This window comes from Balaenoptera ricei, chromosome 13 (genome assembly GCF_028023285.1).
Source record: "Balaenoptera ricei isolate mBalRic1 chromosome 13, mBalRic1.hap2, whole genome shotgun sequence".
In the NCBI taxonomy this organism is placed as follows: Eukaryota; Metazoa; Chordata; class Mammalia; order Artiodactyla; family Balaenopteridae; genus Balaenoptera; species Balaenoptera ricei.
In genome coordinates, this window is record NC_082651.1 from 77,024,529 (window position 1) to 77,052,077 (window position 27,549).

General features: G+C 35.4%; 1 protein-coding gene across 3 annotated transcripts in view; it reads right to left on the reverse strand.

The window, feature by feature from the left end:
- Positions 1-27,549, reverse strand: part of BIRC6 (baculoviral IAP repeat containing 6) — a 249,518-nt gene that overhangs the window by 192,840 nt on the left and 29,129 nt on the right. For all 3 annotated transcript variants that reach the window (XM_059943630.1, XM_059943629.1, XM_059943628.1), the window contains exons 2-9: positions 23,799-23,980; positions 21,560-21,697; positions 14,752-14,945; positions 11,630-11,741; positions 9,515-9,597; positions 5,455-5,677; positions 5,212-5,372; positions 610-668 (exon numbers count right to left, since the gene is read on the reverse strand). In XM_059943630.1, coding sequence (XP_059799613.1) covers positions 610-668; positions 5,212-5,372; positions 5,455-5,677; positions 9,515-9,597; positions 11,630-11,741; positions 14,752-14,945; positions 21,560-21,697; positions 23,799-23,980 — 1,152 coding nt within the window. The remainder of the gene's footprint in view (positions 1-609; positions 669-5,211; positions 5,373-5,454; positions 5,678-9,514; positions 9,598-11,629; positions 11,742-14,751; positions 14,946-21,559; positions 21,698-23,798; positions 23,981-27,549) is intronic.

Below are 27,549 nucleotides of genomic sequence, written 5' to 3' on the forward strand. Positions count from 1 at the left end.
GAGAAAGCCCACGCACAGCAACGAAGACCCAACGCAGCCAAAAAAAAAGTGACAGGGTTAGGATTCGAATTCTGAGATGCCTTGCCTATAATATAACTACATTAAAATATGAAGCATACTCTTTTGCCTTAATATTTCATAAGTTAATGAACAAGGCAGCATTTACTTGATGCCTTAATGTCTATGATTTTATACTTTAAAATTTATTCTCTGTTCACCTATGTTTTTGGGAGAATAAGAAATCATTAATTAATAATTATTAATTATTAATTTAAATGTTACTTTTATTTAACAATACAATACACTATACAAATAAGCTGAACACATTTGGAAGAGTTTAATGTCCCTGAAATATGTGACAAAGATTTAATAAGATCCATTTTAATTCCTTTGGCTCAAATAGGTACTATTTAAATTTTAAGTATGAAACTCTATGAACACACTACTAATTCAAGATCTCTGATACATAATATTTGAGATTTCTTTGTGTATTAATGAAAATTTAGAGTTCGCACTAAGAAATACAGAATTAAGTGGTATTTAGCTTTACCTAAAAACTATATAAATGCAAGGATATAAAAAATAGATTATCTAATATTTTTTACATACCTGTCACAGAATCTGATCTGGAGTGCTCTTCACTGTCTGAATCCTCCAGTAAATCATCACTTAAAAGATAAATTAAAAATTAATTTCCATTTCAAAAAAAGTATACATAACATGAGACAGCAAAGAAAAAAGGACAATGTTACAACCATTGTTTTGCATCTCAAACAAGCATCACACAACTAGCTTAAATGATATATAAGTAGTTTGAGACCCTAACTGATTAACAATGCTAATAATGAATCATCTTAAATCATTAAATAAATGTTTGCCTGAAATAGAGTGTGGTAATCTCTAAAAATTTACAATAGAATCTATGGGAATTCGACAAATGAGTAGGTACGACTAGGGATAGTCTGGGTAAATAAAATGAAAAAAGAGAAAAACAGCTAATAAAATCAAGCACAAGCTTCCAGTAGTAAAATTTTAGTAACTATTGTATTACTGAATTCAGAAAAGTTACCCTAAAACCAAATAGAACAGCTGTATAAATATGTGTGTATGTAAGTGTTTTCACACAGATATGCATTTCATTTGTGTTTTGCTTTTGGTTTTTTTGCTTGTTTGGGAGGGGCTGTTAAGACCGCCTTGATAAGCAGGAAAACTACTAAAACTCATAACTCAGGAGTCAAGACAACAAGACTGTTTTTCCTCTTCACTCAGGTGGCCAAGAAACTGCCAGCCTCTCTCTTTGCATCTAACGTTATCCTCAGTCTCCATTGTTAGCAAACAGGAAAAAAGATATAATTACAGACCACTCTAGCACAACATTAGGCAGTGTATGAACTAACAATCAGCACATTTACAGCAGTTCTAAAATTTTGATAACCTAAACTACAAAAATTAAAAGATGCATTTCACAAGAAGGAAAAGTAATTCTCCCTTTTGGAAACAGTATATTGCACTTCCATCTTAAATACCTAGGCATTTATAATGTTATTTTATTATGAAATGTAACCTGGTAATGTCCCTTAGAAATGCTTAATGCTTAATGCATTAAAGTAATGTCTGAAATTGGGGTGGGAAGATACTTGCTTACATATTTTTGACATAATTTCTGTGTTTCAGTTTTTCAGCTGGTAATAATTAACCATAAACAAATTTTGCGCTATAATTTAAAAATAACAAAAAGAATGTGAAAAAGATGAGCTGCTAATCAGCCTCAAGCTATTCAAACACTAATTGGCTAGTTTCAGAAAAATAATAAAGATATTTGGAAAAATAAATCCTAAGAGGAAAAATTAATGATTGGGAATTATCCAGAATGAAGAAGTCCAAACCAAGAAGAAACAATAGGTTTTGAGGGCTTTTGCATTAAGAAAAATAGCCAAATATTACCCAGCTACACTGAGATAAAAGATAAAATCTAGTAGTAGTATATTTTAAAGAAGGAATTCAGCTGTCTTGAAGTTACAGAGAATGTTACAAAAGGTTGCCAGATAATTGCCTTAATTAGCCCACAAAAAAAAAAGCTTTATTGTGAAATTCTTCAAAATAAAATAATATTTAAAAAAATTATTTCTTGACAGAAAAATGCTCATACTACTAAGTGATAAAATCATAGGAGTAAAACCACTAAACTGTACACTTAAAGGGTGAATCCTCTGATGGGTAATTATGCATCAACACATTTTTTTTTTAAATCACATGGGTTTAAAAAAAACTATACAGGGCTTCCCTGGTGGCGCAGTGGTTGAGAATCCGCCTGCTAATGCAGGGGACACGGGTTCGAGCCCTGGTCTGGGAAGATCCCACATGCCGCGGAGCGGCTGGGCCCGTGAGCCACAACTGCTGAGCCTGCGCGTCTGGAGCCTGTGCCCCGCGACGGGGGGGGCCGCGATAGTGAAAGGCCCGCGCACCGCGATGAAGAGCGGTCTCCGCACCGCGATGAAGAGTGGCCCCCACTTGCCTCAACTAGAGAAAGCCCTTGCATGAACCGAAGACCCAACACAGCCAAAAATAAAATAAAATAAATAAATAAAGTAGAAAAAAAAAAAAAAAAGTGCTCCAATAAATATCCTTGAGTATATATATATATATATATATATAAAAAAAAAAAAAAAAAAACTATACACACCTAAACGTTAACATGACTAGATGGTATGATAATGGGGACTCTACTTTTCTTCAATTTACTTCCATATATTTTCTAATATTTCTACAATAAACACACATTACAGTTGACCACTGAACAACACAGGGGTTAGGTGCACCAACCCTCCACTAAGTGGAAAATCTGTGTATAACTTATACTAATTGCCCTTCTGTATCCGTGGTTCTGCATCTGCAGATTGAACCAACCGCAGATCGTGCAGTATTCACTATTAAAAAAAATACACACATAATTGGACTCACACAGTTAACCCATGTTGTTCAAGGGTCAAATGTACTTATATAATAGACACTAGATTTACTAAAGTCTTTTACATGATACAAAACCTTTTCCAAAGTAATAAACATGCAAAAAAATATATATGGTAAGTTTAAAATGCTTAGTTAAGATTATATATACTAATACTACAGGTGTACCTTAGTTTTGATATATAACTAAGATATACAATACTATAAGCAACTTCAAAGTTAAACTCAGAAAATTTTTGCAAATTCGAAAGACATAACATACAAACGAGGCATCCAGACAAAAATGTTAATTCATTAAAATTAAATGTGTCCCAAATAAATATTCTTCCTTAAATAAATTCAGAACAAAGACAAATGTTGCCTTCTAAGTAGAAATAGACAAAAAACAATTGCCAAGCAAGCTATACTGCTAATTACTTTAAACTTCTTGGTTAAGCTTTAATTTCTTCAATTAATGTATTATTCTTCAAGCTAATGAAGCACAGCATATTTTAAAACAAAATATACTATATCTCGTGCCACAGAGGAAGAGGCAGTCTGGCTCATTATATCCACTACCAATTCAGCAGGAATCCTGCTACCTCTGGAGGAAAGGAAGGGGAGAGAAAGGGCTTCAAGCTCCACCTCTTCAGCTTCCTCCTACCACCCCGACACAGAGTAATCTTTGTATATGACTCATTTCACGCTTTCTTGGGAGAAAAGGGTCATTCTACCCTAGAAAGATTTTAAGTCTCTTAAAAAAGCAGGCAGAGCGATTTATATCTCAATCCTAGCACGAGCTCAGATAATACCTGTCCGCAAGAAATACTGGACAAGTGTTTACCTAAAATGTACATTTTACCAAGGTGTGTATATGTGTGTGATCTTAAAACTACATCTTGATTCAATTTTTAATCCTCAAATTACAAAACTGAGTCAAAAGTTCTAGTTAAAGTCAGTGTTCAGGACATACCAGTTTCATTATCTTCTATGAATAATTTTCCACTAATTTCTAAGAAAATCAAAGAGATCACGCATGCTTACTTTTCAGTCTTACTGGCAAATATGGTCAAACTCAAGACAACAATGGGCCAACTGCTTTCCCATCAAGCTCTCACAGGGAATTAAAATAACTGAGAACACCATGAAGCTTTAATTCAGTCTGTTCCAGAACTCAGACCACATTCATTTACCTACTAATAATTTCCACATACTATTAGCAAGAGGGACTAGACAGAGGTAAACTTCCCATTTTATATGTTGTGAATTCTCCATTAATTTAAATAATGAAATCATTTCCATTAATAAAGTTTTATATTACTTCTTAATGAAAGTGCATGCCACCAAATAAATAGACTGTGAAATAAAATGATAAATCACTGTGGTGTAACACCAATCACACATCAGCAACACAAGAAGCCCTGCAAGTGAAATGATAGATCTCAGTATACCAGGACACCTGATCAGTTACAGAGGCTCCATTTCACATGGCTACCATCAGAACCTTAAAAAGTGGTAGCTGCTATTGTTTAAGACAAGCTGAGTGGCTTATGGACCCCTTCATTCCGCCTACATTGGGAGTATCGCAAATGTTGCTCTATAATCCTACCCAGTTCAGGAGTTACAACTGCAGAGCTTCTGTGGAGACAAGTAGGTAAGATGAGATTTTAATTTGACTCTCTTTCCCCCACATAGATCAAATACAGCCAGAGAAATCATGAATCTCCGGAAAAGCTGAATAGAATCCAGTACAACAATTCTACCAGAATCTTTCCTTAGCAATAATTATTGTACCTCAACTCATTGCTGACTACTGATACATTTGTTTTAAATAATTAGATCAGCTTGCCTAGCCATGGGTTATTTCACTATTCATTACCACTTCTATATTTTAGCTGCTAATGAAAAAAGGGGAAATGAACCAAATGATTCAACTGCTCTATGAAAAGATTTAGGAGAAGGCAAAATTACAAATCTAATCCAAGGATTTCATTTCATTATTTAGACTTTACTTTTCAATGGTGTGATTATTCCCAACTGGCATAGACTGAGATAGAAAATAAAGTATATTTTATAGACTATGTTGTTTGTGAATGAAAATTTCTTTCAAGAATCATACAATTCTTTCAGATTTCTAACCAAACATTGAGTCTCTAATCTCTTGAGACTAACAACGCTTTCTGCCTCTTTAATTAGAATTAAGAGAATATACAATTTAGGAAAACACTTAACTTCTATAAATATTATCAAAACAAATTTACATACCTATCTCCTTCCAATTTTGGTATATCTGAGCAACTAGAGGAGTCTTCCAGCCATGCCAAAGTTGGTCTCCTAGATTCAACTGCTGAGCTTGGTTCTCCCGAGAGAATAAGCTGTTGTACAATTGCTGGATCATATGCATTAATTTCAAACTTTAAGTGCACCTAAACAAATAAATGAAAAGCCTAAATTTACAACGGATTTTTTTCTCAATTACTAATATGTTTCTTCAAAATTAAAACATACCTTCATAAGTTTGGAAACATCCCATATACAGATCTTTCCTCGTTTCGTTGCAGCAGCTAAAAAGTGAGGGCAGCTCCCGGACCCAAAGCAAGATATTCTGTCAGTTCCATCCGTGCAAGGGAACTGCGCAGGACTTGTTGCAAGAGTGACTGACAATGGCACATTCTGTGTGTGCTCACCTTTCACAAACGGGCAGTTTGGGGAATGTCTCTCGTGTTCAGACCTTTACACAAATTAAGGAAGGGAAAGTTTACTGAACAACTGCTGTTAAGTCTGTACACTAAAAGAGAACTCCAAGATATTTTTTCTTTAAAAAAAAAACAAAAACAATTAGTTGAACTTAAAGTATTCTTTAATTAAAGACTTAAATAGCAAATTGTTCCATTTTACTGAGATCACTCTAACATGTTAACTACTCACTTTAACAGCAATTGTTCACTTTAACTGATTACAAATAAAGCCAGTCTGAGATGAAACAGAAATAAATGATACAGTAAAATTTTTATCATATTAGTATACTGATAAAACTGTTTAATCTCCTTGTATTTCTTCACACTGGTTTCCCACAGCTTTAAATAAATAACTACTTTGTTTCAGTCTAAAATTTTCTATGTATTCTACAGCATGGTGACAAAAGATAACATTACCATATTGTATATTTGAAATTTGTGAAGAGGATGTATCTTGAATTAAATATTCTTAACACACAAACACACACAAACTGGTAACTATTAGAGGTGATGGATATGTTAATTAACTTGATTATGGTGATCTTTTCACATTGTGTATATATACTAAAACATCAGATTGTACACCTTAAATGTATGTAATTTTTACATGTCAAAGGTATCTCAATAAAGCTGTTTCTAAAATAAATAAATAATAATCCATACGTAGATACAGACCCACCTATCTATATAACAGTGGCCACAGCTATAAACAGCATACAATAAAACTCTATAAATGCTATTCATACTGCAAAAAACTTTTTTAGTAAAGACCTGAAAGCAGAAAGATCTCTAGAGTATGGATAAAATGACATATATTAAAAACACAGAGATACACCTTTCACATTCACTATCAGACTCCATCAGACAAATAACTTCAAAGAAACTTGGATAATGTCTATAGCTTGTACATTATTTCCTTCACATAAATACTTACTGAGCAAAATGAAATGTTAGTTTACTAGAAAACCCTAATATGTGTAATAAGAATAAAATACTAGGACCTCAGATCAAGACTGGTATACTGACTTAAAAAATTTTCTCAAATATTTAAAGCAGGATCAGCTTAACACTGAAAAATTATCTGCCCAACTTTGTGACTACTTTATTTCTTTTTGGTTATTCTTTTTTTTTTTTTTTTAAACTTTCACTAGCTGTAATTACAAGGCATTATTTGAAATGTGAGAATGCTACCACCAAAACAAAGAGGGTTTTTTTAAAACCCATTTTTATACTTCCATGTCAAAGAAAGGAAAGCTATACTTGTAAAATATTCCATGGGGTATACATATTTCTTTTTACACTGCACCTACAACTTACCTATAACCATATATAAATCCTGGACAATTTACAGTACACAAGGCGTCTTACGTTAATGCTTTTACATGGCATCTGCAGGCACATGATATCTGAACTGGATTCCCTCACAGCCAAACCCTAGGGTATTTTTCCTCTTTCCATCTTTCTCTCTTAACCTGAGTTTTAACTTTTTAATTAAAATTTTATTTACGCAAGTGACATATGACTATCTGAAATACAGCAAAAGACCCACTTCGGTTATAATATCCACCCCCAGTAATCTCCTATCCCACCTCCAGGTAACCACTATTACAAATTTAATACACTTCTAAAATATATTTATAAATTTATACACATACATGTACATTCAGAAAATATGGGTTTTTTTCATTTTAAATAAACAATATTATTATATGAATCATTCTACAACAGCTTTCTTGATACAATAACATATCTAAAAGGTACTGGTGATTAATAGAGAGCTAACTGTTCATTCCTTTAACTGTTGGATCATAGTCAATTACATGAATATATTTTATTTAGCTAGTCCCCTCCTGAGAGGCATGTAAGATTTTCCAGTTTTTCACTACCATGACCATTTTGTGCTTCCTTGCATACAAGAGCAATTAATTCTCTAGTGTAAATTAGAAGTGGAACTGCTAGATAATAAGGGGTCCATTTTATTTTATTTTTTTAAAGTTCTATCTCCCTCCAAAGTGGCTCTATCAACTCCCACCATCAAAATATGAGTCCCATCTTCCCCTAAAAATGAAAAATCTTCATTCTTTTCCTCCTTTCAGTTTCAGAAGGTACACAAGCTCAGTTCCCCAGCCCCCATCAATCCCATTCCCTCTATCTATTTGGAGCACTGGCCCTAGGCCCTCAGAGACTCTACCAACTGTTTAAGAGTTTGAGGAATCCTGAATCCCAGGGCAAAGAAAAGGTAGAACCCTTGATTTCCTGACCATATCAAGAAAAGACGGGTTTTAAACAGCCCAAGTTGGAAATCTGAATCAACTTTCCCACAGAAAAATATTTATGAATAAAGATACATTCTATAATGTAATGGTATAATTTTTCAGGTGTGGGTTAAATAACTTTTTGAGGATCAGCCTAAGAAACTAAAATATACATGTTAAAATGGTTGCTATATATATAAAGATGGTTTCTAGGGGAAAAGACTAAATTCCAAACAGAACCTTAACCTAAATTGGAAATTGCTCATAGTCAACTCTCAGTCAGCAGATGAAATTTCAATTTTTCATATTTTCAGTATTTCCCACTGCAACCTGGAATCCACATGCACACTCTAATAGGCTTTAGCAAGTTTACATCAGCTGATTAACATTCAGAGATCTCGAACTAATTACAGTACAAAATAAGTGGTATATCTTAAAACCAAATCCTGGCTCCATGACTTACTAGCCAAATGCTCTTCACCAAATTTTATTTTTTTTATTTTAAAATGGTATAATAATTCTTATCTCATAGAGTGACTGTAAGGATTAAACTGGAGAATATTCTCAATTCCCTCCTATAAAATGGAGATGATAATAATACCTACCTCATAAAGCTAATGTGAGAATTAAATGAGTTAAAATATATAAAATGCATAGGATGGTACCTAGTAAACCATATTATACAAATATTTGCTATTATTACTATTTTATTTATTTATTTATTTATTTATTTTTGGCTGCATTGGGTCTTCATTGCCGCGTGCGGGCTTTCTCTAGTTGCGGCGAGCAGGGGCTACTCTTCGTTGCAGTGCGCAGGCTTCTCACTGTGGTGGCTTCTCTTGTTGCAGAGCATGGGCTCTAGGCATGCAGGTTTCAGTAGTTGTGGCATGTGGGCTCAGTAGTTGTGGCTCACGGGCTCTAGAGCACAGGCTCAGTAGTTGTGGCGCACGGGCTTAGTTGCCCCACAGCACGTGGGATCTTCCCGGACCAGGGCTCGAACCCACGTCCCCTGCATTGGCAGGTGGATTCTTAACCACTGCGCCACCAGGGAAGTCCCACTATTTCTATTAATAGGGCCTCAGAGTAGTTATTTCTAAAAATGAGGTTCCAATACATGATCTCTATTGTTTAACCAAGTTCTAAACTTTCATGCACTAGAATTCAAAACCACCACAGACCCCCTAGAATTACTTCAAAATTAGAAATGTAAATCATAAGGGCCCTCCTCCGTGGATTCCCTATTGATGACCTGCCCTCAAAAGAACAAGGCTAAACTGCTGAATTTAATCATGCTTTTTAAACTTATTTTATCATAGCCTTCTAGTTTTCAGTCAGAGTCTAGTTCCATTCTTTGGCACTTCTCCCATGTACACATCTTGGAAAGTCACACATTAGAGATCCTGTATGCCAAGTGATGTGACAGAGCATAGACAGCATTACCTCATTCTCTTAGGACAGAGGCAAAACTAAAGATGACAAAAGGCAAGAATATTAATATACAGATATCAGAAAAATAAAATTTAGAAGCACATTTATAGAACTTAGCTTATTACATTCAGAAATATCAAGACTCACCAAGGTTCATCAGTAGGTTCCCAACAGACGAGACATACACTACAAGTAAAACACATGGCTCTATCATCTCCAGATGAGGCAGGCTGCAAATTTATAAAGAAGACAGAAAAGGTTTATCAATATTAAAATTGCTTAATAAAAACTCTTCTAAATAAGTTCATAATTTTAGGTAAAATTCCATATTGAGGAAAAGAAAATTAGCCTATACTATTAGGCCTCAACAATACACTTTTAATCCCCAAATGTTTATAAATTTGCTGCCTTACTTGAAAAATTATGTTTCATCAGCAAATGACCACTAAATCAAATATGGAGACACACACATCCTCAATCTCTGATCTAGCATCTTCTAATTGTATTACTAAAGTATTTTAAATATAGTTAAGTATATGAAAGGAAATAGTCTAACAGGTTTATTATTAAAAACTGAATTCTATACTAGTACATAAGAAAGGGCAAGAAAAATGGAAAAGCAAACTAGTGAACGTAATTAAGGTAACATTCTTTAAGTAAGACACATATGACAAAATGACATTTATATATATATAAAATCTAACTCTGAACTGAAATATACCTCTAAAAACTAATATTAATATTTTTGAACACTTACTCTACTTAGCACTTACTATGTCTACAGGTGTAAATATATTATATTTTTTAGAAGACTGAGAATAATCAGCACCTAATACAGGTAGAAGATTCTAGAAAACCTATGATTTGATCTTTGCAAAAATGGAATACAGGGACTTCCCTGGTAGTCCAGTGGTTAAGACTCCGTGCTTCCAATGCAGGGGGCATGGGTTCAATCCCTGGTCAGGGAACTAAGATCCCACAAGCCGCATGGCGCGGCCAAAAGGAAAAAAAAAAAGGAATACAATGAACAAGAGCTCAACAGAAAAAATATCAAGGTATCACCTAACAGACTGTTTTAGGAAATGACACCAAATAAGAAGGAAGAAGATAAATTATTAGGAAAAATAGTCCTTATTCAATCCTTAACTTAGGAAAACATATTCAGTGATTTTAATATTAGCCAGTCTCCAAATAAATCTACCTTTAACTGGAAATTTGACAAACTCTGAATAAAATCTTCAAATATATATGGTTTTCTGATTTAATCTTAGTTTAAGATACTTCAAGAACACTTCAGGATAACAAAGGAATAATCACTCTTAAGATTCTTTATGACAGTAACTTCAATGTATTCAAAGTTTAATTTAGTTCTAAAATTAAATATGCATGATTTATGTAAATTGACATGTAATTATTAGATTTCTCAGCTTCTTTAGCAATGGCAAAGCAGTGGTAAGCCAGTCTACATTATTCAGCTGAAGTTTCCTTTAACTGGTTTATTATGCCCATCTAAACTCATTTTTCTTAACTTCCTCTACTTTAGCTCCACGAAGCTTTCTATAATGTCCCATTCCCATGTCTTTTTGTCACACTCATCCTTACCTGTACACCCTCCTCTTTTCCTACATAAAACCATGACTATTTTCCCTAATTCTTTCTCTTTCTACATAATTTCTTAATCAATTCTTCAATACATATGTATTCAAGTCACACTGTACTACCCACAATGCTGCTTCCATAGTTATCTAATATATGGGTAATTTTTTAATCCCAATAAAATTAAAATTTCAAGAGTAACTGCAATGCATTATTGCTTTTATTGCATTACCCTAACACATACTACTCTGTTATGAATGCATAAGTCAAAACTGAAAATAAACACACACCCAGAGAGAACACTTCTCAAGACACAAATCTGGAGAATACTGCCTGTTTGTTGATTAATTGTATACATAAACATATTATATATCATAGTTATCATATATATAATCTGAAAGAAAATAGTTATAAAGCATTAACTCAGTTATTGGTTACTTTTTTTTAATGTTTTCCCCCTTTCATACACAGTATGTGACATAGGAAACAGCCAGTCAGTATTAAGATCAAAGGTATAAGAACAAAACTCACATTACATACATACGCACAAGCACAGAACCTGGGTGCATAAACTAGTATAATGACTGAAAAAGTATTAAAATGTTGACAATTTTACTAAAGGCTACAAAGTCATATTGAAAAGAAATTTTTGACAGCCTTATTTACCTGATGATAAAATCCAGCTTGAGCCATGGGATCTGGCTGTGCCCATCTATAGCCTACATGAGGCCATGAGGTAAATGTCTCCCGTCTGTTAGCTTCACTATACATCAATGATCTAAAAGTAAACAAACTTTATGTAACCGAAGTTAGGCATCAAATTACAGTGACACTACTATCTACCACTGAAGAAAAAAGTTTACTGGATTATCAACACAAACTGGGAATGTCTAATTACAATTCAAATTTGTATTTTAAATTAAAAATGATCAGTTTTAGGAACTTCCCTTGAACAGAGTAGGGAAAAAAGAAACGTGATAAGATAGTTACAACTGATAAACAATTCCCGGGGAGATTAAATTAACCAATGTTGCACAATTAGCAATCAGAGAGCAGAAAATCTGCAAATGCAGAGGCAGAGAACCCTACACTTTCATCGTGTGACAAGTTTTGCAAAAATGGATAAAACCACAACCAAAGGAATGGTAGTTTTATCTCAACCATATTGAGAAAGTATATTCTAGTTTAATTTTTTTTTTTTTTTAAGTAGAAAGCAATTTATATGTTCTTTCTCCAGAGAAATCCTTTTCCAGGAAACTTGTACTCTCCAGGGAATTATCAAAAAAAAGAAATCTTCACATATGTTTTCATTAAAATACATTAGCTCACTAAGAGTAAACCTTTAACAATACTAGAGTATCTTTTTAAAGGAGACTACCAAAATTAGAAAAAGTCCAAACAGCTTCAAATAAGAAAGGACTGATAAGCAGAGCTTCCTCTTCCTAACACAGAAGGGCAACTGATTTTTAAAAAGAGAGAGAAAGTGGTAAAGGTCATCACAAAGAGACCAGAAAAATACTTTTCTTTAAATTCTTCCCTTAAATTAGTGATGGTTTCCTATAATATTGCTAGAGAGCTTTAGGTTTAACTCATAGTTGTGTTCTGATTTGAAAAAAAAGAAAAACAGGCACTTCGCTGGTGGTGCAGTGGTTAAGAATCTACCTGCCAAAGCAGAGGACACAGATTTAATCCCTGGTCTGGGAAGACCCCACATGTCGTGGAGAAACTAAGCCCATGCGCCACAACTACTGAGCCTGCACTCTAGAGCTCGCAAGCCACAACTACTGAGCCTGTGCACCCCAACTACTGAAGCCCATGCACCCTAGAGCCCGTGCACAGCAACTACTGAGCCCATGCGCCGCAACTACTGAAGCCCGCGCACTCTAGGGCCTGTGCACTGCAAAAAGAGAAGCCACCACAATGAGAAGCCCGTGCAACGAAGAGTAGTCCCCACTCACTGCAACTAGAGAAAGCCCTCACGCAGCAACAAAGATCCAACACAGCCAAAAATAAATAAATGAAATTAAAAAAAAAAATTGTTGCGTTAGAAAAGTTTTATCATCTACAGGCTATAGATGTCTTGAAAGATCTGTGTCAGTCTCAAAACAGAAAACCTGTCCATTTAGTTATATTACCAAACAAAACAGCAATAGCATCTAGTAGACCCTTACTCAAACCTCCAACAGAGCTCATCAAGGTTTTCATAAGGTTCCTAGATTCATATTTAATGAAATAAACACCACAGGCTATATCAAAATTAATACTTTGAGACATTTTAACACCTCCAGAAACACTGAAAATCCCATCTAATGAATGCATTTTCTAAAATAAACCATTTACGACAGCTTGCACTGAGTTCTTTAGATACTCTCCTACTGATTGCAAAGAAAATAGCTCTGAAATTATAATCTCAAAATAGGCATGTCTCTCAGATAAGAAACATTTATTCTAAATACATACTTTTCCTTTTTCTCCCCCTCTCCGGACATATTCCAAAGAACATTTTAATGATAGCCACAGCACATATCATCTGACAGTTAATAAGATTAAAAATGAAAGTCTCCACATTTTGCCCAAAAGTTAGACATAGCAATATTACTATGGAATACAAAAATTCTTCCCAAATGTTAACAACCAAGAGAAGTTATTTACATAATAATAAAATCACTTAACAAAAAAAGGGCAATTGATTAAGCAGTTTCAGTTTACAAAAGGATAAACTAATAAATATCGCAAACTAATATAAGAGCTATACGGGAATTCCCTGGCTGCCCAGTGGTTGAGACTCCGTGCTTTTGCTGCCAGGGACCCGGATTCAATCCCTGGTCAGAGAACCGGGATCCCACAAGCCGCACAGTGCAGCAGGCGGGGCGGGACTGGGGGGAGCAATACTTAAGATAACAGAAGTTAAAGGTTAACTCATTCAGTAATATTTTTGCTACATCAGCATGTACTCTTTATAAATGTACTTCAGAAAACAGCAAAGGCAGTTACAATTCACATTCAATGAAAAAGTGAAAATGTAAAGTGCTACATGGAAAGGGAAATGTGAATTTATCAAAACTGCTAAATTTAATATCTCAGTAAAGCATTTCTAAACTTCAGTACTGATAAATTTTATTTCAAATAACAAATCATTTAAGTTTTTCAATGAATGCATTACTGACTTTTTAGTTAGTTCTATACAAAGCAGAACTCCAATAAATCTCTAGTGAAGAAAATAATGACTGAGGTATGGTTTTTTATAATACTCTGTTTAAATCCAGGGCAGGCAGCATAAAAATCTTAATTCAAAATTGCCCTAGGAAAAAAAAAAAAAAAAACCCCACAAAATTGCCCTAATTGCTTTTTTAACTCTGTTCATTTTTTAAGTAGGAAATAATATATGGCTCTTATATTCAGATTCTGGCAGAGTCTTTTAATTTACCAAAATTTATGCCAAAGGTCACAAAATTTCATCAAGGCAAAATAATTCATATATATTTAATAATTATAATATTTTTAAGTTGACTCAAATATTTACTAAGCAAGTACAAAGATGGAATTTTAAAAATATAGTTTCATAATCCCTTTAAATACTTTCCAGGCACCAAAAGAAATTGTTTAACAACAAGTCAAGGAGTAGTTTACTTTACTTCAGTATTTTAAGAGAAATAAAAATCTGAGTGGTTTTCAAAAATATTCTGAAATTTTTAAAATCACAATCAAATTTTACAGTTATTCTTTGTTAATCAAAAAACTTATCAATTCAATCTCACTGTCACATCTTTTTATAAGCAAGGTCATACCTGTCCACAGAACGACCTGGCCCCACCCCAAGTTCTGGACGTGCACTAGGTAAGAGGTAAGACAATCTGTCCATCACTGAGGACGCCACAGGTAAGGCAGCAATATTTTGATTTATTTTCTTAAGTTCATTCACAATGGCACTGGCAATGGACTTCAACACATGATGAGGAAGATGAAATGTAACTGTGGCCCACTGAAACAGAACAGGAGTGTAAGCAAAGGAAAACATACTCAATAGTTTTCACCAAAACCATGACTTATACATTATAAGATAAAGAACTATTTACAGTCTCAAGTGAGTTTACTCCATTAATTTATCATTTAAAGTAAGAACCTGCAATTACATAAAAAATGAAACTAACCATCCTGAAAAAGAAAGTTTAGAACCAAATGGTAGCACATCTTCTTACATATCTCATCCACAATTAAGGATAACTAAAATCATCTGTAGTGAGAAGCTGCTGCATAGCACAAGGAGATCAGCTCAATGTTTTCTGACGATCTAGAAGCGTGGGATAGGGAGGATGGAAGGGAAGCTCAAGAGGGAGGGGATATGGGGATATGTGTATACATACAGCTGATTCACTTTGTTGTACAGCAGAAACTAAGACAACATTGTAAAGCAATTATACTCCAATAAAGATGTAAAAATAAATAAATAAAAATTAAAATTTTAAATAAATAAAATCATCTGTCATTTTTCACATTCCTCCAGCACATACACAATGTTAAGCATAAACTAGGCACTTAAATATCTCCACTCATAAATATATAGTTGTACAATTCATCACTACTGGGTTATATGAAGATTTACTTCAGATGTTGTATTTTTTGTTGTCACCATAATCCAGCAAAGTATCTAAAGCATAGACCTTATTGTCACACAGACTTGGATTCTAAGCCCAGCTTCTCCATCAACCATGAGACCCTTGTCAAATTAACTTCAATTTCCTGCTTCTGTGAAATGGGAAAAAACAAATACCTATTCACATAATGTTTTCACAAGAATTCAAGTGAGGATTGGTACAGTGTCTAACAGAGTAAGCCTTCAATAAATGTTAACTACAATTATTTAATATTAAAATAATTACTCAAGAAGTTAGACTGCAAAAAATGCTAAGTCTTAATCTCCAAGAGAAATAAGTCTATAAAGTAATTTCATCTTTATATCCTGTTCCTGCTTGCCTATGAATGGTTTCCATCCTGTCTAATACACTCTAGGCAGCCTACTAAATTACTACTCATCTATATTACTGGAAAAACTTGTGGCCAGAAACATGACTTCAATTACCTAAGAGACAGAGAGAGAGAAGCTCTTACTTTGTTTCTAGACCTAATCTGCTCATAGACCCAGAGCCTCTTGGTTGAAAGGGAGGCCAAATCCCCTTGAGAAAGGACCCTACAACAATGCCCCAACTCTACACTGCAAATCATACTCCAAGCCTTCCCCAAAGGCACCTGTGGGCATTCACTGTAGTCACTGTGCACTAGGGAAGAGAAAATATTGTGATCTTTCAGGCATCACAAGATAGTAACACTGAACTGACCTAAAACATCACTGTGGTCCACTAGTGAAAGTGGGGACATGATGGTGAAGTGATTGGTGGAATTTTGGCCCGAAGCTGTCTCAATGAGCTCTGTGGATCCCCAGACCTATCTCGTAGCTATTTCTCTACTTCCCAAATGTACAACTGGAAGAGAAATAGAATAGGCAACTAGAAAAATTCCTACACTGTTTCTCTGATCCTCTTGGAGGACTACTAAAGTAAGAAAGGCCAAGTGGAAGCCCCTAGAACTTTCATTTTTTTCTACAAAGCTACTAAACAAAAGCAATGCCACATCCTGAGGAAATTTCTGAGATTAATGTCACTATACTAGACCTGAAAGATACAGGGGTAATCAAATTATCTCACCTCCATTTAACTGACCTATTTGGCCCATGCAAACGTAAATGGATCTTGAAGAATGACTGTGGACTGTAAAATCAGGTGATGACTTCAACTGTAGCTGCTGTTCCAGATGAGGTATTTTTACTGAAGCAAATCAACAAATCCCTTGATATTTTGTAGGCAGCTACAATTCTGTCAAATACTTTTTTGTCTATACTAATTTTTAGGGCCATCCAAAAGTAGACTGCTTCTATCTGGCAAAAACAATAAATCTGCACAGTCTTACCCTAGGACTCATGCTCTTTACCATAATCTAGTCTGTAGAGATCCTGATCAACCTAACATTCTGCAGGTCACCACCTCGGTCTACTACATTAGTAACATCACACTAACTGGTCCAGATGAGGGGGAAGTAGCAAGGAACTTAAGTGCCTTAGTAAGACACATGCAAGCCAGAGAGAATCAATAATCCCCAGAAAAACTCAGGGTCCTACAATCTCTTTGAAGTTTCTAAAGGTCCAGTAGTCTGGGCATGTCAGGATATTTCCTCCAAGGTGAAAGATAAGTTACTATAACTTGTAAAGGCAAACAATGAAAAGAGGCACAATGCTCGGTGGGCCTAAGTGGATTTTGGACCCCAGTGTTCAGCATATTTGAGTATGCTGCTCTAACTCAATTATCACATAATACATAAGGCACAAGAAGCTCTGTAGCATGTCCAGGCTGAATTGCAAGATGCTCTACCACTTGTACCTTGTGAGCATATTCAATGACACTAGAAGTGTCTGTCGCAAGTAAAGATCCTATCAGGAGTCTCTGGGACAATCACGTAGCAGAACGCTAGGGCAAAGCCATGCCCGTTCCTGTAAATAACTCTTCTCCTTTTGAGAAACAGCTCCTGGCTTCTTAGTAGTCCCTGATAGAAATACCTACCCATGAGACAAATGTCTATGCAATCAGAGTTGTTCACCACAAACTAGGTGTTATCTGACACACCAAACCATAATACTGGGTATGAGGGCTAGCCTTCATTAAGTGGTTTATAAGAAATCAGTCTTGAGAAATCCAAAAGGCAATTCAATTTTGAACCAGCTGAATAATTAAGTAGCTCAGATTTCCACAATACCTACTCTTTATGACTCCTTTCTCATTCCACGTTGATGGCTTCAGAGGGAACTCCTTATGATGAGATAATTGAGGAAGAAAACCTTTAGCTGTGACATACAGATGGTTCTGCACATTATGTTGGTACCATCCCAAAGTGGATGGCTGCAGCATCACAGTCCCAATCAGGACAGTGGTGAAGGTGAAATCTTCTCAGTGGTCAGAACTTCAACCAGTTCATTTGGCTGTTCTCTTTGTCTGGACTGAGTGTTGGCCAGAAGTAAAGGTCCTCAATGATTAATGGACAGTAGCTAATGTTTTGGCTAGATGTTCAGGAATTTGGAAGGATCAGGATTGGAAGATTGTTAACAAGGAAGTCAAGGGTTAAGGTCTTTGGACAGACCTCTCAAAATAAACACAGTGTGAAAATATTTGTGAAATACGTGAATGCTCATCAAAAGGCATCCATTCTAGGGTTTCCCTGGTGGCGCAGTGGTTGAGAATCTGCCTGCTAATGCAGGGGACACGGGTTCGAGCCCTGGTCTGGGAAGATCCCACATGCCGCGGAGCAACTAGGCTCGTGAGCCACAACTACTGAGCCTGTGTGTCTGGAGCCTGTGCTCCGCAACAAAAGAGGCCATGATAGTGAGAGGCCCGCGCACCGTGATGAAGACTGGCCCCCGCTTGCCGCAACTAGAGAAAGCCCTTGCACAGAAACGAAAACCCAACACAGCCAAAAATAAATAAATAAATAATTTTTTTTTAAAAAGGCATCCATTCTAGAGGAGATGGGCAAATTATACACACTATATGAATGTCACTCACCCTCTGGCCATAGCCACTCCAGTGCTTGCTCAATGGACCTGTATGCAAAATGCCATGGCAACAGAGACAGAAGGTACATACAGGCCCAACATTAACTTCCTCTCACCAGGACTGAGCAAGCTAATGGCAGGTTAACCTGCCAATGGCAAATACCAAAGCTGAGCCACCAATATGACACCATTATCCAGAAGAAAGAGCCAACTATCTGATTGCAGGTTGATTATATTGGATTCCTTCAGTCACAGACTGGGTAGCAATTTGTCTTCACTGTAATAGACACGTATTCTGGATGTGCATTTATATGTTCTGCCCACAATGCTCTGCCATAATATTAAACCACTACTGTGGACTAACAGAATGGCTTATGTACCAACAAAGTATTCCATACAACTTTGCTTTTTGCTTCTGACCAAGAAAGCACTTCAAAGGAAAAAAAAAAAAGGCAGCAATGGGCTCTTGCCCATGAAATTGACTGGTCTTACCAGGGTATCATACAGAAGGAGCTGACCTGACAAAAAGGTGTGATGCCTTACCAAAGACTCATCTTCAGTACTAATTGAGAGAGACATCTGAAAGTCTGGAGTTCTGCCTTACAGGATTATGTATATGCTCTCAATCAGCAAAAAACACATGACACAGTTTCTCCTAGCAGGGTTGCTATTATACGTAATAATCCGTTCAAAGACTTTTTTTTTAAGCTCTAGGCTCTAGAGGTCTTGTGTCAAGGAAGGAATGTTCCACCAAGGGTACAATGGTTCCATTGAATTAGGTGTTGATACTGCTACCCAGCAATTTTGGGTTCCTCTTGTCACTGAATCATCAGGCAAAGAAGGTGCTTATTCTACTGGTTGGTATGATGAAAACTGACAGACACAGGGAAATTGGATTGATGCTAAATAACAGGAGCAAAGAGAACTTAATTACAATCCAGGAGATTCTCTAGGGTGCTTCTAAGCTCTTCCACATCCAATAGTAACAGTGAAAGGACAAGTACAACTTAACACAGTACCACAGAAGATTTGGATCCTGCAAGAGTGAAGCCTTGAGTCACTTGACCATGTAAAGACACCTGACCAGTTGAGGTGCTGGCTGAGGACAAAGGGAATACGGAATAGGCAGGAGAAGAAAGAGGCTGTAAATATCAAATATATCCTCTTGATATTACAGACCATTATAGAACTGAGGGATACAGCATCTAAATATATTTTCTTCCCTTATTACATAAATGATAGATGAATATATATTTAGATAGATACAGAGAGATAGACATTATTTTACGTAAGAATTTTTGGTTGTAATTAATTTAGTCTTTAGGTAGCACGGTTCTGTTACCTAAACACTTGAAACTATAAATTTTAGGAGTAGTTAATATCAACTAGGGATGGATAAAATATCTGTTGGAACTTTGTGTCTGTTCTGGGGACGGGGAGAGAATATCTTCATTTGTAAAAAGGAACAGTACGTCTTGTTAAGTAAAAGCAAAATATTTTTGTTGTATGAAAGTTCAAACACATATAGATGGTATGTATGGAGATGCTGAGTAGCCAAAGGAGTGGCATGTGCCAGTTATTAAACTACTGTCTCTCGGGTCCAAACCTACCCTTTTCTCTCTTCTCCATCATGTTTGGGCTGGGATTCTGTAAACTATTATTTCTTCTTTGCCAACCAGTTTCCTGGCTGTTAAGTTCTGACAAAAGGAACACAGGATGGAAACTGGAAAGCATGATGAGGGGAGAAAAACTTGCTCCTTGCTATTACTTGTCATTGCTATCAATATTGTTTTAGCAAAGGACCTGGTGATTCTTCTGGTCTTTAGAGGTTTTTTGTTTTGTTTTCTTAGCATTCCCAGGACCAGTTTCACAGAGCTCCCTCAGAGGCACTAACATTAGCCTAGTAGCATCTCTCTTCAGAAATATGAGGCTCAGTTCATCAAGTTCCAACCTCCAAGCTCCTGAGGTACCTACTGGATAACAACTCCTCCTCAGAAGTCTGAGTCCCAGACCCATGGGGCCTATTCTCTAAGTTTTTAAGTATCTAGGTTCTAAAAATCCTAACCTCTTGTTCCTTCAGACTGAGGTGAGTGCTGATTCCCATAGGTACCATCTGTGTATTACTTCAGGGTTTCCTTTGCACTTTTTCAGTTCTCATACACATATTAAGTCAATTCCTTACAGTAAATTCTCTCTGTTGAAATACACAGTATGATTTCTGTTTTACTAAATAAAAATGTCCCATCAATGGAATAAGGGTTCATAAAATCATGGTAAATCTATAAAAATAAACTTCAATGTAAATATTAGGAAGAATACAGATGATCTATGAGGACTGATATGAAAAGATACTCAAGATACATCCTTCAATGAAAAAAAGCATGGTATATGCTATAATCTGAATGTTTGTGTCCCCCCAAAATTCATCTGTTGAAATTCTAACCCCCAAAGGGGAGGGTTATTAGTAAGTAGGGCCTTTGGGAGGTACTAGGGCATGAGGGTGGAGTCCTCTTTATAAAAGAGGTTCCAGAGAGATCCCTTGCCTTTTCCACCATGTAAGGACACAGTGAGAAGGTACCAGCTATGACCCAGGAAGAAGGACTTCAGCAGAAGAAATATCACTCAGTCGGTGGTATTCCGTTATAGCAGCCCAAACAGACTAAGACAGTACATCACAATATTTTAGTATAATTTCAACTGTACTCGAGAAAAAAAGATATTTATAGATGCAAAAGTTATTTTTAGAAAGATAGCTTTTACCTTCTACCTTTTATACCTTCAATATAAAAATTGTATATGTACTACATTTACAACTTAGAAAAGATGTTAAAAGAAAAACACAGAAAAATTAATGAAATATATCCAAGGATTTAATTCAAAGCACCATCTCCCACAGACATCCTTAGTCATCAGTGTGGGGAGGACGGAGAAAGGCAAAAGTATAGAGGTGTTCTTTCTATTATAACCCCAAACAAGGTAATTTTTTTTTAAGTTCTTACCTTAGCAACTTTGTGGTTTGCTGCAGTCTCATGAGATGTATTTTTCAAACCATCTTTGAGCTGTGTGATGAACAAATCATAACCCTCCGTACTAGAAATATCTACCTTTTCTAAACATGCAGATAAGAGCTGTTGTGCCTAAATAAAAAAGATGATCACAAAAAATTAACCACAACCAAAAATGTTAAATTCAGATTCTTATACAAATATTTTAATTCTGATAGGTACTATACTAAAGCTTCCTACTTTTACGTTTTTTAAACAAACTTAGTTAAATCAAATAATGACTTGAAGGGCTGTTACAAAATTAAATGAGATAAAGCAATGTATTCAGTGTAGTACCACATAGTAAAGTTTTAGTACATAGAAGCTTTTATAAGCCAAAGCAAGATAGAAAAAACTGGCTAAGCTGAAACCATGAACAAAAGTAAAAGAGATAAAAATGTAAAGACATAAATGTAAAGTCCTCCAATGAGCTTTAAATACTCAAACTATGCAAAATCATAAGAGGGGTCACTCGCTAAGTCAGCAGGTAATAAAAAAAAAAGCCCTTTGCATTGTTACCCACATATTCAATATGAACTACGTTAACAGAAATATTTGGGCAATATATGGAAAAGAACACATCCACACTAATCCAACCAAACCCAGGACCCCATTCTTTAGGCAAGACAGTAACAAACTAGTGTGATGCAAGAAAGGATGCCTGGGATGGTGGAAGGACTACAAACAATACTACATGAACAAGAGAGCTGTAATTATTTATGTAGAAAGAAAGAAGACCAGCAACAGATATTATGAGCTGGCAAGGTGGAGGAGGTGGCAGAAGCTGGCTAAATATCTAGCATTTAGGTCAGAGTAGTAGGAAAAATATTGACTTGACGGTCCATTTCATATAAATGTTCAACTATTTTATTGTAATTCTGTAGTTCCTTTTAAAACCCAACAGTTTAATACCATCTTTCATTGTAGGCTACGATGTATATATCCTTTATTAAGATATCACCTGGTCTAAGTTCCTTAAATTAGGAGAGGAAAAAATGTTCAGTACAAGTAGAACTAATTAATTCTCTGTCCGAAGATTTTAGACATGCCCCCGATCCAGATATTCTGATGACAAAAAGATGGCTACTCTGTTTTCAGAACTCAAACCTTTAGCAACATGCTTTCAATATTAACATATACTAGATGACTGTGATATGACACTAAATATGAAATCTAAGTAGATATACATTGGTACTTTTTTTTTACAAAAAGCCTTCCAAAGAGGGAATAAAACATTTAAACTGCACTTAAAATTCACACATTAACACTTTTCATGTCCTAAAAATGGGAAATATGCTATATTGATTTTTATCAATTAATCATATCAATCTGCCAAATGCAAAACAATTAATAATCAACAACTTGGGATGAACACAGAAATAATATCTCACTTTATTAGGAAGTACAGCATTATAATCTTTTATATTCTGAGATGATTTAAAATCTGATAAATCTGAAAAAATGTACTTTCAAATTACATGATATGAACATCAACTCACACAAAAGGATTTAAGTCAGGATAGACTTACAAATTAAGTAATGAATATGTAACACAGAAAAATACATATAGCTGAAATTTTAAACTGGAATTGTTAAGAAACATGATACATAGCAAAGATTACTGGTTGTCCATTACTATTTATTCCTTCTTTTTTAATATTAAAGAAAAAAGAACCACCTCAGCTTAATGTGGCCATGTGACTAAATTCTGGCCAATGGAGTAAATATGAAAAGGGCATATGTGAAAGAGTTTGTAAAAGAGAACAAGAAAAATGAAGGAGGGGAAGAGAGGGAAGGAGAGGATGAGGGAGGTAGGTGAAAGGAAAAGGAGAGAAGGAGGGTGGGTAATATCAGTGTGCTCCCCTGGCCTTTTGCCCACCTTTTCCTTAAGACTGGGAAGTAATGAGACTTGAAGCAGCTGTCTTGGACTCAGGAAATGGAAGCTAAGTGTTGAGGTAAACAAAGCTGTCCCTATAACTCAGCCCAGTACTGTTACTGGAAAGAAACTATCTTGTTTAAGCCATTGTATTTTGGGGCCTCTGTTACAGTGGTATAACCTGTACAGTTCATACTTCTTTGTTATTATAGGGATACATATATAATATCCTCAAAGGACAACCTAATTTCATTTAACAGCTAGTAAGTCTGAAACTACATTAAGTAGAAAAGCATATTGATACTCATTTCAACTTACCTCTGTGACAGGTAATTCAAGCTGAACCACATCATCCTGCTTTGAAACTGGAGTTTGCAGAGCAGTGTCTAACAACAAGATTCCATTAAGGTCCTTTCTACACCCTACTGCATAATCATCCACAAAAATAACTTTATCCACAGCAGAAATATACTGACATTTCACCTGTCCACCTGGTTTAGCTGTTAAAAGAACAAAAATTCAACACTTAAGATTTTAAGACCAATAGTTCATTTTAAATAAATGTTTACATGGCAACTAAATATAATAATCTTTGACTGAAAAAAAATGCTCTAAAGGACATTAAAACTGATAAATTGGAATATGTACTGTAGCTTAAAGTAATAATATGAAATTATCAGAACTTGAAAACTATATTGCTGTTATAAGAGAATATCATTATTCTTAGAAATACACATGGAAATAGTAAAGGGTAAAGGAACATGATATACGCAACCTATTCACAAGAGAGCAAAAGTAATATGTGTGTATGTGTGAAGGAATGATAAGCAAATGTGGTAAAATATTTAAAATTAAAATTAGTGGAACTGGGGGTTTCCCTGGTGTCACAGTAGTTAAGAATCCGCCTGCCAATGCAGGGGACACGGGTTCGAGCCCTGGTCGGGGAAGATCCCACATGCCGTGGAGCAACTAAGCCCGTGCACCGCAACTACTGAGCCTGCGCTGTAGAGCCCACGAGCCACAACTACTGAAGCCCGTGTGCCTATAGCCTGTTCTCCACAACAAGAGAAGCCACCGCAATGAGAAACCCGTGCACCGCAATGAAGAGTAGCCCCCACTAGCCGCAACTAGAGAAAGCTGGCACGCAGCAACAAAGACCCAACGTGGCCAAAAATAAATTTTAAAAAATCAAATATATAAATTAAAAAAATTAGTGGAACTGGGTAAAGGTTGTAGAGAAGTTCTTTGTACTACACTACTTCAAAATAAAGTGGAAAAAAATTTTAAATATTCAATACTGTACAACATTGTAAATCAACTATACTTCAATTAAAATAAATAAATACTCAATATTTTCTTCACATCTTTTTTTCTTTTTTCCAAAAGTCATTAAGCATAAAGTCAATGTGGACAGTTTCTAGGTAACTACCTCAAAAGTTCTTTAGGGCTTTTATATCTGAGATAAAATTATGGAAAATTGTTATAACCTAAGCTAAGAAAACTAGTAAAGTCTCTAGTTCAACTACCACTGAAAAAACAGTCAACTATCACTGATGATCAATGTCCCCTGAAGTTTCTGCTGAATCAATATCAGAAGAGTATTTTAACAGAAATAAGATCTCAGAATAAATTAGAGTAGAATTTCAAGAAGTATTACGAAAGACAGTTAAAACATAGAAGCTTTAAATACCAAAAAATATTGGAAAAGATAACATCAATTTCTACATTTTAATTTATAAGAGATTTATAAGGAGACTAATGTTAAGTATTCTGCCATGAATACAGAGTCTCTGTAAAAAGACTTGAAAGAATGATCAACTGTGAACTTTTATTGCACTAATGAAGAAACTTCTCTGGGAGCAAGCAATCCTGCCGCCAGTATACCTTATTCTAAACCCCCACCACAACGCTACAGAACATTCCTGATAGTAGTACGATTATTGCCTAGTGATACAAAAGCGGAAAAGAGGAGATAAATCAGGGTCCTACTCATCAATCTACAGGACAACTATAAAACATGTTATGACCAATGAATATTAGGGTTGGCTTTCTTAATCCCAGATTATTACAGTTCTCTCAAGCTTCTGGAGACATTACATAACTGATTAGGAACTAATTCATCATCTACATAAAAGCAAGAAAAATTCACGGAATTTCTATAGTTCATTCCCAGATCTTCTGATTTGAAATATATGTTAGCATATAGGAAAATAATCTCTGTAATACAATAAAACAGGAATATTTACCTAGCACTTTTGACCTCTAGGTAAAATCACAAGAAATCATACACATTATAGGAACTGAGAGTAAAATTATGTAAGAACTTGTAAAGATAGTTTCAAAACTCATTAACTATAATTTTTTAAAATAGCCTATTCTTTTTTTACAGCAGTTTTAGGTTCACAGCAAAACTGAGCAGAAGGCAGAGATTTCCCATATGTGCCATGCCCCCCCCCCACATAACTATAAAATTTTTAGAAACAAAACTACAAATTCTATTTTATTGTTTTAGGGATAGGTAATTAGGTAAGGAACTGTAAAAACCATTATTTTGTTAAAACTTACCCAGAGAGGTATAAAATATGAGAATCTACACAAAGGTTTTCAACTGGGTTTCCATGCAACCCTAGAATTCCATATAATGTCACTAGAAATTCCTCGATAGATCATGACCAAAAAAAGTCAACACTTTTTTGGAACTTCTTATACTATACAATATTAGCACTCAAAGTAATGCACAGTGACCAAGTAGCCTTATTGGCAATTTCTTCAGAGGTCTTTCATGCCCACAGAGCAGCATGTAATATAGGACCATGTTTATTCAGATGAGTCCATTCCCGATTTTTTGACCTGAGTTACAGAAGGCCATTTGTAAGCGGTGACTTGCTGTACTACACGCCGGAAAGATAGTAAACTTATTATCAGCCATACTACCCCAAAGGCTCTTTTGAGTTCATGTGACCTCATCTTAACTAATTACATTAGCAAAGACCCTATTTCTAAATAAGGTCACAATCTGAGGTCCCATGTGCACATGAATTATACAACCCACCACAAACTCTTTCCCTGAATCTTTTACTCAGCCTGAGAACTTTATTTCGAGAAAAAGAGCTTTGCTAATGTAGTCTGATAGTATACTCAAGATTTGATTTACAGCTGCCCCTAAACAAGTTCTAGATTTCTGTGAAGAAAAAATATCCTGCAATGAACAAAGAATGTTTTAGGGAACTTTTCACCTTCTAACACGTTTGGGCATGTCTTTTCTTACTTAACAAGAAATAAGACCAAAGACACAAATTCTCTAACTTGGGATAAAAATGAAATCCATGTGTGCTTAAGTCTGACCCAGAACTGAGTATTTGTACAGCAAAAAAACAAGCATAGGTTTCACAATGAGAGGTAACAATCGACATTTATTTTTAGTTATAAGAATAACAATTTTAAGTGCATAAAGTTTCCTAAAAGAGATGAAACCAAGAAACCTATGTTCGAGCCAGGATGTCACTCAGTAAGAAAACATCTTTTCAAAGGCTTGTATGTAATTGTCTCTTAAGTTATACGTTTATTCATATTGCTTTGTTTCATGGTTTTAGTAGTATTACTATGCAACACTGTCGATAAATTTTAATGCTGCAAATAACATTAACAAAAAACTTACAGGGCTTCCCTGGTGGTGCAGTGGTTAAGAATCCACCTGCCAATGCAGGGGACATGGGTTCAAGCCCAGGTCTGGGAAGATCCCGCATGCCGTGGAGGAACTAAGCCTGTGCGCCACAACTACTGAGCCCACGTGCCACAACTACTGAAGCCCACGCGCCTAGAGCCCGTGCTCCGCAACAAGAGAAGCCACCACAATGAGAAGCCCGCGCATCACAACAAAGAGTAGCCCCTACTCACCCAACTGGAGAAAGCCCGCACGCAGCAACAAAGACCAAATGCAGCCAAAAATAAATAAATACATTTATAAAAAATAAAAAACTTATAACCTGTACTTAAATTAAACCTCCCAAGTTTACCTTTAAAAAACTTAAGTCCCATTTTGGCATAAGTCAGTTATTTAATATAAATT